The sequence below is a fragment of the Oreochromis niloticus genome, linkage group LG15, assembly GCF_001858045.2.
Source record: "Oreochromis niloticus isolate F11D_XX linkage group LG15, O_niloticus_UMD_NMBU, whole genome shotgun sequence".
Classification (NCBI taxonomy): domain Eukaryota; kingdom Metazoa; phylum Chordata; class Actinopteri; order Cichliformes; family Cichlidae; genus Oreochromis; species Oreochromis niloticus.
The window spans coordinates 30,749,206-30,764,973 of NC_031980.2; the positions used below are offsets into that span (position 1 = coordinate 30,749,206).

General features: G+C 39.7%; 1 protein-coding gene across 1 annotated transcript in view; it reads left to right on the forward strand.

Annotated features, from left to right (window-relative positions):
• Positions 1 to 7,756: 7,756 nt before the first annotated feature.
• lama4 (laminin, alpha 4) overlaps positions 7,757 to 15,768 on the forward strand; it is a 32,998-nt gene continuing 24,986 nt past the window's right edge. Inside the window, exons 1-5 of the mRNA XM_005457921.4 lie at positions 7,757 to 8,347; positions 14,349 to 14,450; positions 14,528 to 14,655; positions 14,736 to 14,816; positions 15,186 to 15,400. Coding sequence (XP_005457978.1) covers positions 8,255 to 8,347; positions 14,349 to 14,450; positions 14,528 to 14,655; positions 14,736 to 14,816; positions 15,186 to 15,400 — 619 coding nt within the window. The 5' untranslated portion in view covers positions 7,757 to 8,254. The remainder of the gene's footprint in view (positions 8,348 to 14,348; positions 14,451 to 14,527; positions 14,656 to 14,735; positions 14,817 to 15,185; positions 15,401 to 15,768) is intronic.

Genomic DNA, 15,768 nt, shown 5'->3' on the forward strand with positions numbered 1-15,768 from the left:
CAGTGTGTGAAACCATTTAGATAAAAATGAATTTGGTGACCCAGAATTTCTGCAGGTCAGGCTTTTCATGACGGGAGAGATGGATAAAGTTTGTGGTGCAGATACAAAGCAGGAAGATGGAAATAAAATGAAGTAAATTTGAGTTTGTGCAGTGGCAGACAGGTTGATGGAGAGCTTGGGCTGTCTTAGGTGGAGATTGGTTTGTCTTTTAGGGCAATGTGTGATGCTGGACCCACTCAGAGTCTGTGTTGTGTTCACAGCAACAGAGTGGACAGTACGTAGATAGACTGAGGTGGAGTCTGCAGTTCTTTGATGTGTGGGGTCAGTGAGTCTAAAGTGGCTATGCAATCTAACCTTGACCATATGTATATGTGACTCGCTTAAGGCTAGGTGGAGAGGTTAAGGTAAAGAGGTTAGTGGAACCAGCTGTGAATGGGTTTTTTGGCCAGTCTTGCCTGAATGCATATAGAGTGAGCAAAACGCATTCCACTCAGTGATGGAAAAATCAGCATGCACAGGTCATTAGAAAAATATTAAAGAACAAATAAATGGTCAATTTGATGAGCAGTACAGTTTTTTTCTGTGCAAATTTCAAAGTGACTTTATTGTTAGCTGGACACATGGTTTTTAAAGAAAATAGTGAAATGTGGCCCTGTGCAGTTCAAACTTTTATTTCCCTGCTGCTTTTTATACATTTTATTCATCTGAGTTTATTTGACCAGGTGGCTGTTTTTAGAGTAAGTAGACCTGAGCATCTTTGGGCTTGAAACTAAGGGGTTTGGAGTTGGTGATACTCTTCTTTAAAAGTCCTGGGTTTAAAAAAAGATCAGATAGTGGGAACAGCAGAGAAGATCATCGGAGTCTCTCTCCCCTTTATTAAGGACATCTACACCACACGCTGCATCCGCAAAGCCACCAGCATTGTGGCTGATCGGACACACCCCTCTCACACACTCTTCACACCCCTGCCATCTGGAAAAAGGTACCAAAGCATTAGGGCACACACATCCAGACTGTGCAACAGCTTCTTCCCACAAGCCATCCGTCTCCTCAACAAAAAGGAACTGGACTGATACACACACACACACACACACACTCTATCACTCAGCTCAACTCAACTACCTCAAAGCATTGAGACTGGACTTACACATCAATCTGAAAATGCTCTTTTTTGCACAATAATTTTTATGTTTACTGTTCCTGCACTACCTACATACCAAGTATGTTTACGGTTTCTAAAAACATCTTTGCACTACTTACCTAGTTAGAATAGTTAGTTTTAGTTAGATAGTTAGTTTTTGTTAATTTATGTTGTAATTTATGCTAGGTCAGTCTGCCCTGTCTCGAGCTAGCTAGTTTAGTAATTTTCTGTTAATTTATGTTGTATGTAGCACCTTGGCCCTGGAGGAACGCTGTTTCGCCTCACTGTGTACAACTGTATATAGCTGAAGTGACAATAAAAGCCAACTTGAACTTGAACTTGAACTTGATTTGTGGTTAAAACAAACAACTATAGTCTTCGTAGCTTTAATAATAAATATGTCAGTTAAAATGATTAAAATGTAATGGTTTAAAGAAACAGTACATATGGTAGTCTGATGATAATGTCCTTTGCCATCTCATCAGGTTGTGTTTTTGGTAGTGTTTGGATGTGTGCATACATGCATGTCATCATTCTGACTGTAAACATGATCCAGTTGTTAAGTGATGATGTATGAATCCTGCTTCCGGGTCCAAACTACTCTGAGTTTATTAAGGCTGTTGTGTGTGATCACTGTCGGCCTGTCTCGGTTTTTATTACCACTATTCATTTTGAAGCTCAGTTTTTAAAACCTTACGATGCCCAGCCCATGCAGCAGTATATGAATGACTAACCTCGTATTGTGGATGGATTATCTTAGTTGTTCTCTTGACTGAAGTTTGGTCCATTTACAGCATCCAGCCATGCGATTGCATTTGTTCCTAACTTTTGGGAACCCTCATGTTAACTTTTATCGAGTGGAAAAAAGTTAGCATTCATTCTCTACACTGTTAAAAAAAAAAATCCTAGAAAAACAGTAATATTCCGGCAGCTGGGGCGCCAGAATAATACCAGAAAATAACAGAAAATAACTTTCTCATAAAAATACGGCTATTTTCAGTAATGACAATACAGTTTGTTGCCCTAATTTTACATGGGATTTTGCCTTTTTCAAGTGCTTTTAAACATTAAATTAGGAACATGTTAATGTGATTAAACAATGAAATTACCTATAAACCAGGTCAGTGAATGTGGCAATATGAATAATAATACTTAAATGTACAGAAATATACAGTTAACAGTTGGTTTAAATAATAAAGGATTGCATGCCCTGGGACAGACTGACAGAGGCGAGGCTGCCATATCGCACCATCGGTCCCTCTGGCCATCACCAGTAGGCGGTAGGTGAAGTGTCTTGACCAAGGGCAGAACGACCGAGAGTGTCCGAGCCGGGGCTCGAACCGGCAACCTTCTGATTACAAGATGAACTGCCAACTCTTGAGCCACGATCGCCCTAAATAGCAATAATTATTATTATTATTATTTGATGTAAAAAATGTTTATGAGAATCATTTTATATATTTTTCCATAGCATTACATTTGAATTTAACAGTTCAATCTTTCAAATAACGGACACATATTTGTGAAATCATGATACATTTGTGAATGCATTTTAACAATCTAAATATGCATATGTACAAATACATTTAAAAAACAAGAAAATTATGTTTTATTACATTACAGTGATTTTACGTTAATTTACATTTGAAATGTGAAATCACAGTCTATTTATGTAAATTTAATGATATTCTAGAAGAACAGAACAAAACTGTAAAATACACAGTAAAATACTTTTATATTAGGATTTTTTTTTTACAGTGTAGCTCCACTGTGTAACTCCGTTAAACTTCATAAATTGTGTTTTCATGGATGCCTGCATGTTAAACTCAATTGTTACACCTGTAGAGCAGCTACACTGATCATTTTATTAAAGATGAAGGAATTTAGACAGTTTTTAACTCTCAGTGATGCTGCAGTGTTCGTTTGACTTTGGGACCAGAAGCAGAGTTTGGACCCGGAAACAGCAGACTTAAAGACCGGATTACTTGAAAAGTTTTGAATGAATTCTAATAAAACTTTGTAGGGGTGGAGAGAGGGGACATGTTAAAAATCTACTAAAATTTGGCTTACATCCACTAAGGTCTCCAATGTTAACTTAATGATTTATCAGTTGAAAATTGACAGAAAGCCATATTCAGTAAAATACAATTCAATTGTATTTTTATATAGCACCAAATCACAACAACAGTTGCCTCAAGGCACTTTATTATTTATTATTATAAGGTAAAGACTCTACTGTATAGATATTAAAAATATGACAAGTTTGATTTTTAACATATATCCTAATTTCATGTAGAGCTTTTTAATACTATGTGTCCTACTGCCATTGTTAGTACTGACAGCATATAAGCATATAGGAAGTGGTAAATAGGGATTCTAAATAGCATGTTGTGTTATTGTAACTTTATGACTGTTATGTACATTAGAGCAACAGATTATAATGTTTTAAATATATAACTATTTTAATACATGTACAATTTTTTGGATTTTTTTTTTTTTTTTTTTTGGTAAACAAAAAAAAACCTTCTGATCAAAAGCTAACATTTAAACAAATTTACTAAACAGTAAAATGAATGCTTCAAGTTAGTTGCCCAAGTGTATACATATATATAAAATAAAGACTTTTGTTCATTCATGGATAAAAGATTTTAAAGCATAACAAGCGCTTATATTACATTCATGATTTCCAAAACGAATTTCTAATTTGGATTGGTGAGTCCACAGTTTTCCACCTCACAAGAGCATCTTCAGGATAATTTAGGCACCTGTGGTTCTGGTTTAGGTATCTTTTAACTTGCAGTGGCATTTTACATGCTACGAGTTAAGATTTAACTGAGAGTTAAGATATTATATTATACTGGCCTGAGCTTCACTCAGCAAATCACTATGGCACTGCCAGCATTTTCACATGTGGTTTGCAGCAATCTTATCTGTCGGGTAGTTTCAGTTTTACACGAGTGAAGATTAAATCATTCAGTTTTCCCATCAAGTCAGACCTCTGCTCTACATTTTTGAAATCACTCTCTCACACCCCCTCCTCCTTCCATCTGTTTCTAATCAACACTCTCTGCCAAAACCAAGATACACTTCCCTGAAGAGGCAACTCACACACAGGAAAGTCATAAAGCAGTCTGCAAGCTGGACCTTGAGTGTAGGATCCCACAGGAGTATTCTTTATCATAGTATATCAACACCTAGGTCCAGCATTTCAGAGAAATTAACATCTGTGGTTGTGTTCCAACTGGGTGCTTGAGGGAACCATGTCAGGCTGTTTGGCACTGACATATACATAACTAAAGATTTCAGTCATTGGTTGTAGTTGTGCTTCCATTGAAATGTGTCCAGTTTGATCAAGGACAGTAACATTAAATACAAGTAGGTCCAAAATTCATTGGGGAAAGACACATCTATAGGTTTCCCTCTGTACACCGCCACGTTGCTTTTTGTACAAACTTGCAGCTTTGATTCAGATTTCACACATGCATAGAAGCTCATTTTCAGATACTCAAAATTAACTGGGAAAAACATAACATAACATAATTTTAAATACAAGGATTGTTTTTAATACTTGGATGAAAACCCCAATGACTGCCTGAAATCTTGAACTCTTGAGATTCACTGCCAGGCCTTTACTACAGCCAAATGCAGTTAGTCCTAGCTGGTTGGTCTGTTTGCATGCATTTTGTATTTAATAAAGATAAGCCCTATTGGGTTGAACGCAGGTGATCAACTTGGCCATTAAAGAAGATCTTCTTTGAGAAACTCTTGATCTGCTTCTGGAGTATTTTTTGGGTCATTTGCACTGTAATGATCAATCCAGTCAGTTTTGAATCTGTGCAGAGAGTTAGCCATGTGCACTTCAGACTTCATCCTGTTCCTGCTATCAGCAGTTATATCATTCAAGCATATTTCCAGTTTAGTTGAATCAATTCAGCAAAATGCTTACAACACAGAGTCTTTCTCACACCGTTTGAATTCCTGGTGTGTAAAATAATGCACTTTTGTCAAAGCCACTAGTGCTTCTCAGTTACACTCGAGGGGTCAGCTGGCAGAGGTGTGTGACATGCCTGGTCATGACCTTAGTGAAATGGGCCTGTCCCTCCCAGCACATGATTTTTGAATGTCTAGAGTTGCTGTTACACAGTCTTGCCTAAACATAGTCCATTAGTTTTTAGTGCCTAAACCTAATCAGTGGGTAGAAGTCAAAGCACTTACCCAGTGAAAATCAGCTACAGGTTTTTCACTCCAGTGTAACTGTAGCGCTTTTGTACCCTCCCACCACTTTATTCACAGGATCATACTGAGTCTTCAACAGTCTGTCAAGCATGGTGTGTTTTTTTATTACAACTGAGATCTGAGATCTTTGCTGTGATAGAGGTTACAGTTTTCTCTGTGTTTAGAGAGTAAGGAAACACCACAGGCAGGAGGCGCAGATCTGACCCCTTGGACTTTTTGGCCTCTTAGGTGTCTGAAACTAAAAAACAGTGTGGAGAAGAATGTAGCTGGCTGCTTTCAGAATCACTGCGAATATAATAATTCATTCTTTGTCTTTCTTTTTTGGGGGAAAGAAGTTACTCAAATGTAACTTTACAGGAAGTCAGTTAGAGAAATTGTGATGAATGGTTTAATGTACAGCACAAGATCTAATTTGTAATTATTAGAATTTGCTGTACTGCAGGACAGACATCAGAAATACATGTGTTTGCTGTCAGTAACTCCCTGTGGTTGTGGCAAAGCTTTACCGATTATATTAAGTCGAAGCAGTGCAGATGGATTTCTCCCTGTTGGTTTTGGCTCAGAGGGCGGTGTTGCTCTGTGTTATACACTGTGCCACGCACACTGTATCCCTTGGCTGCCAGACCCAGCAGTGGCCTTTGATTACATGAATAGCCTTAGCTGAATAGGTTGGCAGAGAAGACCACCCAAAGGGACAACCTCGTTCCTTTGTAGAGAAGTTAAGAATGCAGTGCTGCTGCTGTGAAAACCTCCCCTATCACTGCCTATGACCCTGGCCCATGAGTGATCGTTGGTGTTTATACTGTGGCTGTGCTGAGAATACCAATGTGCAGCAGACCAAACATGGAGAGAGAGCCTCCACCCTCTGAGTGAGCTGGTGAAATAAACAGAATGTGGATGAAGTAACATTAACTTCAGCCTCCTGGTTGTTAGTGCAGTTTAAGGCTATTTACTTTTCATAGAAGTTTTATGAAGGCTGAAATTGCACTCAGAAAGTCTTCACTTAAGGACACAGTTATTCTTAAGGTAGCAATTAACTCTGATATGGCATCACTGCCTTTTCAGGCAGGTAACACAATGCTAGGCAAAAAAAAGTGATTCAGAACAGAGTCAGGACTGATACTTTATATTTTATTTTTTACTCACATTTGCCCATTTTAGTGCTATTGAACAAAAAAAGAAAGATGGAGCTTAAATAGTGTGAAAGTTTTTTTCCTCAGAAATAAAGGAACTCAGCTTTTTAATGTCCCAATTTCACAGTTTTGAGAAAAAGAAGAATTCAAACAAAAAAAATCTATGCCTAGCTTATTTGAGAATACTTATGCAGAAACACAGAAATTAGTTTAGATTAGTACCTTCTGTGTTTAAATTTGGTCAGATTCAAAAACAACACTTTAAATGAAGGACCCAAGTGCAGGACTCTAAAGACACACATGAATTCAAGAAACAGTAGAGGACACACCCAGGGAATATGGCTGAACATAATCTAACGGAACATGACGCATAGGAGACAAGGGAATGTCAAAATAAAACAGGAAGTAACATACACTGAGACCTAAGACACGTGAACTTGACACTGGGACTGGGGAGATAAAGGGAAAAAACACAGGGACCACGACTACAAAAATATCATCTAGACAAGACAGGGAAAGCACAAAGACACTAACAGGAGATGCTGAAGACAGAACACAGAGACAAGACAAAGACAGACTGGATATGGATCATGTGAAATAGCTGTAATACTTAAAATACTGTAGGAGTGAGAAGAATTCAGATTTTATGTCAATGTTCTGTTCAGAGGGGTAAACCTGGCCTGGCCTAACAGGCCTCTTAATGCTGTTGTTTTAATGCATCACTGCCAAACATAACCAGTGTTTATTGGTTACTTGAGACATGGTGCATAATGGGACATATTTGGAACTGCCTACAACACAATCTTTGTGGTGTTAAAAAAAAAAAAAGTCTATCTTGGGACCAGTGTGACTTCCAGAGTCATGAGTTATACCTACCCATCGGTTTGAATCTGAATCTAAAAATACCTTCCTCAGACTCTGACAATGCCTTCTTTGTGCTGGAAGTGTCATGCTCAGTCTCTTCCTGTTAACAGACTCACACTGTGTCTGCAAACTTTGCAGCTTTTGATGATCTAACCTTGCAAAACAAAGAGAAGGCTCATGTCTAGGACTGTGAAGAGAAGATGGGCCAGAAAATCAGAGCAGCTTTTTCTTTTCGGCCTGCTGAGCGCAGAGTGAGTGCTGAAGCTTTAGACCCTCTGCCCACCCTGGCTGACCAGAGGGGAAGGGGAAGGGGAGGGGGAAACAACAGAAGGAGGGATCCCGTGTTGAGCTCAAGGTGAAAAGGGTGCCAAAGTCCTACAAATGGAGACGAGGGTTTAACACTCAGTCTGAGTCTGACAGTTGAGTTGGGGGTGTTGAACAGTTTGGATGGCTACACTGTCCTAGCGTGCTCAGCAGACACAAACCCTCTGTGGCTCATTTCCCACTCTGTCTGCTGTTCTGTCTCTCTCACTGTTTGTCTCGGTTTCCAGTCTTCCCATCTGTATGTGATTTAGGCACAGGCTCAGGGGAGATGCAGGTCCACTAGGGGAGAGGAATCGGGGCAGGGAGGGAGAGAGAGAGAGAGAGAGAGAGAGAGAGAGAGAGAGAGAGAGAGAGGAAGGGAAGCAGTCAACACAAGTTTGTTTTACAGGACTCAGCTAGGGCCGCGATAAGAGGCAGTGGTGGATCTGGACGTCGCAAGCTGTGGAAAAGCGAAGCCAGAGGGTGCAGCCGATCAAAAGGAGCTGCCCAGGGACTTCCCTACAGCCAGAGGACACTGATTGAGACTTAAACGGAGGATCAGTGGGCAAATACAAATATGGCTGCAAAATCTCTGCCCTTCTGCTTTCTCTGCATCTTCTTATCGACTGCAAGAATAACTTCTGGGGAACAACAGCAGTCAGTTCTCAAAGTAAGTCACATTTGGTTTTCCTTCTTTTTAGCTTGTATACTGTGAATGTTATCACTTTCTGACTTTCTTTGAGTTATGATTGAGTATACAGGCTTTTGGAAAGCTCGAAATGATGTCTTGGGAGTTTGGGTTCTTTGCAAAGCTCTCTGAGGACACAGAAACTTCACAGTGGTCTTGCTCTGGGTTCGCATGTGTGTTTATACCATCAGAGGTACCCCAAGGCAACAACTCTGATAGGCTTTGAGTTACTGTATGTGATTCAGGCACAGGCTGCTCCTCCTGCCCCTCCCTGACAGTTCTCTAATGGAAAGCAGCTACAAAATGTTGAGCAACAGCACGGGGAGGGGGCACGATACGCAGTAAGGGCATGGAAGCCATTAATGACTACTGGCACACACTCTACAGTTCCATTGGCAATAGCTTTAATACTTATAAGCTCACACGCTTAACTTAAAAGTGTTGAATTTATGATCATAATAAACTTAGACTGTGGGAAAAGATGCATGGAGATAGATAATGTGAAAGTCTGAGGTTGTTGCATGTGCATTTTCACATAATATAAAAACCCTGGCATGATCATACGGCACAACACTGGTCTTCTTTCTTCTTCTTTATGTTATAATACAACTCAGGCCGGTGTTTGTTTGTGAGTGCAGACAACAGCTGGTCTTCTGGAAAAGCAGTCAGAGATGTGTTTCTTTCCTTCAGTGTTCAAAGAATAACTTGCTATTAGATCCCGAAATCAAAGTTTGCTCCAAACCCACAAGTACTTAAATCTTTGACTTCTAAAAGTCCATTTATGCATCTTCATTATAGGCTGTTCTGTTTATGACAACCCAGTGCCTGATGTAAATACAATGACTGCATTGTCTAGTGCAGCTACTAGACCTCAAGAGTGGTTATGGTTAAGGGCAGTGTTTACGGACCTTGTCTGAGCTTTGCTTTTAAATTCTAAACAACAGAAAAAAATATAGCAAACATCTGACACAGAACAGTAGAGAAGAAACTGGACTTTCATTTTCTACTCTACTGAAGGGCCTACTCTTCTATTCATTTACTCTTTGCTGGAGCCTCATCAGAGATGGTCTCAGTGAAAGAGTACTTGTCGTGAAGTCATTCTTAAGGAATAGAAACAGGGAGAAAAAGGCTGAAAGATGCCAGTGAAAGGCAGTGACAGGTTTTATCTAGTGGTGAATCCAAATGTAAAATTTTATGCTCATATCGTCATCAGTATGTACAGAAGATGTGTCTTCAGCCATCTTTAAAACACGTTCAAGGCCCTATCATAGTTTGGGGCTGCATTTCAGCCAGTGGTGTTGGAAGACTTGTCAAAATTGATGGAATTATGAAATCAGAAAAGTATCTTCTGATTGTAATAACCCTCGCACTACTATCTGAAAAACATCCAATTGGCATACCCGGATTGAGAAACACACAATGCAGCACTATCAGCCATGGACTGGACTCCCCACTGGCTCGTTGGAATTGGACAAATGCTGTTTTTGCATTCTATACTGTATTGCCAAAAAATATATGCATGTTTTAAAAAAATCACAAGTATAAAGAAATGATCAGTGGGTGGTTCAAGACTATTGTATAATACTGCAAATCACTGCAAAAATTAAGTTTTTATGGTGTCTTGGTAACCCTTGCAACACATTCTTAATATAATATAAATTTATAGTTAGAGATAATTCTAGCACTTTAAGCAAACCGGGATATTTATTAACTATAACTTTACATTGTGACAATAAATATGAGCTCTGTATGAGCAAAGTCACTTATAGTCGGGATGTGATTCTCATGACCGAGGGTATATCCGGATGTTCAGAAGAGTTATGACTAAATGACTACATCCCTTCAAGGTCAGTCTAAGTACAGCAAATAACTCCATTTGGGAGGCAAAGCGGAAATGACATTCAACCCTCAAGCATTAACATTTAATCCACTTATAGTGCCCTTGTCCTAGGAAAATCTCAAAAAGCAGGCAGAAGTGCATATATTATAAGCAACAGCACTCTACACATCCACGATAAAAGCTCCATGTACACATTACATTGATGTGGCATGGCTGTACAAATTTGAACCCATATTATGGGACAGGGTGTTGATTTTAGGCAAGCTAATCTGTGGAGCCATATAATGTTTTTTGCGTGTGATACCTGCCTTATGGTCCATCCTCAGAGCATAGGTCATCACACAGATAACACATACTGATAAATACCTAAATGTCAGAGTGAGTGAATCATTGGAAAAGTTATCTTCAGTTAAAAAACAAATCGAGGTTATATAATATACTGAATGTAAGCTTTGTCCTGCCCTCCCAGTGTAGGAGGGACACAGAGATTGTTCACATTACTAAGCGTGCTCACAGCTGGCAGAGAGCTTCAGATGTTTGTGAACGTTATTAATGCTTTCAGGTTTAAGGGCTTTTTTTCAGGTTTAAGTTTCTATCAAGGCTATCAAGTCTATTTCTATTTGGCATAATCAAAGGGAAATCTAATAACACAAACACTGTGAGGCCGCAGACTTCATTTGAAAGATGTAGTTTCTGAAACTATGCTTGTTTTAAATGTGGCTATAACCTCACTTAAACCCTAAACCCTTTCTTCTGCTCTTTCTGCACTCTCTTTTATTTATTTATTTATTTTTTTTAAAGAAGTGGCTGAAAGGCTTTAGATTTTTTTTTTTAGTTTGTTTGAGCAACATAAGCATTCTTACACATCAAAAGTATGTTGAAACCGTAGTCAAAAGCAATATTCACCTAAATACATTAATTTTGCTGAGAGTAAAATTGTAAGATTGATCCAAACTGTTTGTCACCAATTCTGTTCATAATTGTTATGGTCCAGATTTCTAGACTTAGCCAAGTGGCAGAAATCCCAAAGAGTTTATTCTGTTCATCTGGACGTAGCGTTTTCAAAGGGAGAAACATTTCATCACTTGGATGAAAGCCACTAAAAACGCTACATCCAGATGAACGGAACAAACTTTTTGGGATTTCTTTATCTGGATGATTGAGCATCCATCAAGACAAGTGGCAGAAGGCTCCTGCCTTGGTGGCTTCATCTTGGCTTTTTGCAGATGATGCTGTCCTATTAGCTTCATCAGGTGGTGCTGAGTGTGAAGCAGCAGGAACGAGCATTAGTGCCTCAAAGTCTGAGGCCGTAGTCCTCAGCCGCAAAATGGTGGAGGGCCCACCCTGGTCAGGGAGAAGTGGCTATTCAAAGAGTGCCTTGCAGTCTTATTCATGAACAAGGGGAGATTTGGCCATGTCAGCAGTGATGCAGATGCTGCACAAGTCAGTCACAGTGAAAAGAGAGCTGAGCTGTATAAGCAAAGCTGTCAATTTACCGGTCGATTTACTTCCCCACCATAACCTATGGTCACAAGCTTTGGGTAGTGACTGGAAGAATGAGGTTGCAGACACATACAATAGAAATTAGCTTTCTGTGAAGCTTGGCTGGTCTCCCCCTTAGAAATTGGCTGAGTTTGGTGATTCTCAAGATAGACTGACAAGAGTCAGATGAGGTGGTTCAGGCATCTGATTAGGATGCCTCCTGAGTGAGGTATTCTGGGCATGTCCTACCAAAAGGAAGAGCAGACCCATGGCACACTGGAGAGATCACATCTCTCAGCTGCCCTGGGAATGCCTCAGCATTTCCCCAGACAAGCTGCATGAGGTTGTGCGGAGATGGAGGTTTGGTTATCAGTTTAATTTGCTTCAGTCTTTATGCTGACCTAAGCTATCTGGTTACCACTGTTTTGTACTTCTTGGGGAAATGTCAGATTATCATGGTGAAGAACTTGAACTGACAAAAATCACTTGACAAATACGGTCATATGATATTGATGATTTGTATTTATATCAACTGTAAGAAATCTGTTTTAAGTATGAATGTGATTTGCATTTCTCTTCTGTCTTTCTGTTTATGGCCAAATAAACATAATGTATAATGTAATTGTTTGTTCTTCTGTTTAGGCCATCTTGTAAAAAGAGATACGCCCTAACATTCAAGTCTAAAGATCTCCAAGTCCTAACAGTACACCATCTGATCCATTTCCCAGACCTCAGCCCTCAGCCCCCCTTCCTCTATTGCCCTGTGTATATGAACTGCAGCTGTTTGACCCATCACAGACTGTCACACAGTTAATAGGTCTGAACTATTTCAGAAGACTTTAATGTGCTTTTACAAATGATAGATAATTGGGATCTTTGTGGTTTTCCCATAAACTTTAGGCTCATTAGTTCTAATAGCTTGAACTAACATTTGGGGCTATTTTATATTATATTTTTTTTCCTTTGAGCACTGATCCCAATGCCACAATTAATAGGAGTATGTGTATACATGGAAGGTTTACACATGAGTGTTTACGTGATGATAATAATAGATGTCTCTGTGGATGCTTTTCCTGTAGACTCAGGGAAGCCTGCAGGAAATGGATCAGCAAGAATAATAAGAGCTCCTGTTTGCAGGATGTTTCACATCAGCTTGCAACATAATAACGTCTTTGTGTCGCAGCCCATCTGTGAATAAATCAAAGGAGAGTATGAATCACATGTGGGTATACACTACTGAATGTCTTTGGAATGTTCCATCATCTGGTTATTCTGAATGCAAAGCATCAATGTCCAGCAGAGTGAGTGGAACAAGGAGATCAAACTATGGTGGTCTTGCAGACTACTGCAAACAAAGTGCTACTGTACACCTCACTGAATGGTGCTGCTTCAGACAATCAAAGATATTCAGAGGGCCGAGTGTGTGCGTGACGCCTCTGAACTCTTGCATCACATCGTCGTCAGAACAAACATCAGACAGGATGTAGTGTTTGGACTGATGTTCTGTAAAATGTCGGGATGCTGCAATTTTGTATTTATCGAGTTGTGTGTTGAAACTGCTAAATCATCCACCATCGATTAAAATGCCCAGAAGGTGAGAGCCATGACTGAGAACCCTAGGTCAATAGCATTCTTATATGTTGACAGAGGGCACAGGATATGTTAGTGGTATTTATCTGTATTTGGTTCTATAATATTTTAATGTTACTGAACATCAAGCAGCTTCTTGGTGTTTAAAGTTAAGCTGCATTTTAGCCACATGCTAAAACAGCATACTTTAAGAATCTGCGAGATGTTACATTTCAAATCAAGTCTCTTATTGTGCTCTATTTTGTGAACTTAATCTCTTAACAGCTGATTAGGGTTAGAGTTAACTCTGTGCAGTCATCATTAGCGATGACATCAGTCCTAGCCCCAACGCTAAATGCTAAGGTCAGTAGCTCAGTCCCTGAAGAAAATGCACCTGAACATTCTCCCTCTATCACCACCATCAGTCAACATTTTGCATTTAATGAAGGAATATTGCACGTGGCACCTGACATATACATCAGTTTACCATATAACTGAGTCCCGGTATAAAACGTTAGTAATGTGGCAGATTCACTCGTATTAAATTTGCTTTACCCTGACAATAGACTGTATATAACAGATGGACTTAGCCACTGATGTTTCACACACTGTTTTACACTTGGCTTCAATGTTAGTATTTTATTTTCTGTCATGTTATATTTATCTATCTATCTATCTATAGATAGATAGATAGATAGATAGATAGATATTCAAATTTTACTTATCAAAACTGAATCACAAACGTCCTGTAGCTGCTGTACCACAAACTATTTGTCAGATAATTCCATTATAAATGCTCCAAGTTCAGTGACTCAAGGAGAAGCTTAAAGGGCAGCTGCCAGCTACATTTGCCTTTGCCGAGATCCACCTGTCAAAGTCTTATGCTTCCAGTAAAGAACCCACAGTTTTAGCACTGTTATTCCACTTTTCACGCGCTGAGGATGTTGTTTAAACAGAAGTTGAAACAACCAATCAACTTAACTTCGAGTGTTCCTCGACTCTTACCTGCAGTTAGTGTGTCTACTTAACCCAACTAGAGTTTTCTACAAATTTTTACTTTACAGAAAACTGACATTTCTGTTCCCACTGCAGGTGTGTGGCAGGGGATTTTTCCTCAGTGAGCAAAGCGAATGCCTGCCATGTAACTGCAAGGGGCATGCTGACTACTGTGAAGACATCACTGGCATCTGTATAGTAAGTTGACTGCCTTTCACTCAGTAAGGTGCCCGGGTACACAAATGTTGTCGTAAACATAATATTTCCTCTCGCAGAACTGCAAAGACCACAGCATGGGTGATTTCTGTGAAATGTGTGAAGATGGCTACATTCTGACTCCTGGCCTGGGTGGACGCCACACCTGCCAACCGTGTGCCTGCCCCCTCCCCATCCCATCCAATAAGTAAGCTGCTCTGCTGTTGCTTGTGTTGCCACAAGACTGAAAGACATCTCAAAACTGTTTTCTTCTGTGTGTCCGCCTAGCTTTGCAGTGCACTGTGACAAAGGAGGTGCCACTCTACGGTGCAAGTGCCAAGAGGGCTACGCTGGAAATTACTGTGAGAGGTCTGTGCTGAGAAGGCCTTGAACAAGCAATCAGTAAATTATGTAAATCAATTATAACATAACTGCATTATCTGTGCATTCAATAAAAAGGTACATGTTACTGACTGAGCAGAGTTTCATGTCAATGCAACACATAAAATATATTTAGGTTCACAACATTCACACTTATTTTATCTTACTTACTCAACATTGGCTATTAGTGATGTGTTAACATTTAAAACTGAATAATGTCCAATTTAGGAATAGCTACAACAATCATTAACTTTGCTTGTCTTGTACCAAAGTTCAAAAAGACTATCCAAAAGTAGATTTTACTTTACTGTGTTAGACAGTGAGGCTCTCAGTCATCTGCAGTTTTCTTCCATCCAGGTGTGCTCCAGGTTACTATGGCAGCCCGATGACGACTGGTAGTTCCTGTAAGAGGTGTGACTGCAATGGTAACACTGACCCCAACCTGATTTTCAACGAGTGCCACAATGTGACGGGCCACTGCCAGCACTGCTGGGGAAACACTGCCGGTGCCAACTGTGAGAGGTGCGCCCCGGGGTTCTATGGCGATGCCATCAGTGCCAAGGACTGCAGAGGTGGGGATAATGGGTGAATACCCATACTTTGCGGGGTATTTCCTATGGGATGGCTAATGTTTGATGCATGAAAGCATTGTTGCTCAATATTTTATGGCAGCTCTCACATGATACCCCGACAATGTAATTTGTGTATTTTAAGCCAGTTACATAGATGGGCATGTAATGTAATGAAGGGAGATTAATGAAGTTTATTGATGCAGTTGTTCTGGCTGGCTGTTCGACATTCATGTCATAAACTCAGTGACAGTAGTCAGGCATTCCAACAGCTCATTGCAGACTGCACACATTGAGCTGCACTATTGTGTCACACTGTCCTGAAGTCGCCATAAAGCACTTCAAAGGAGGAATATTTTTTACAACTTATT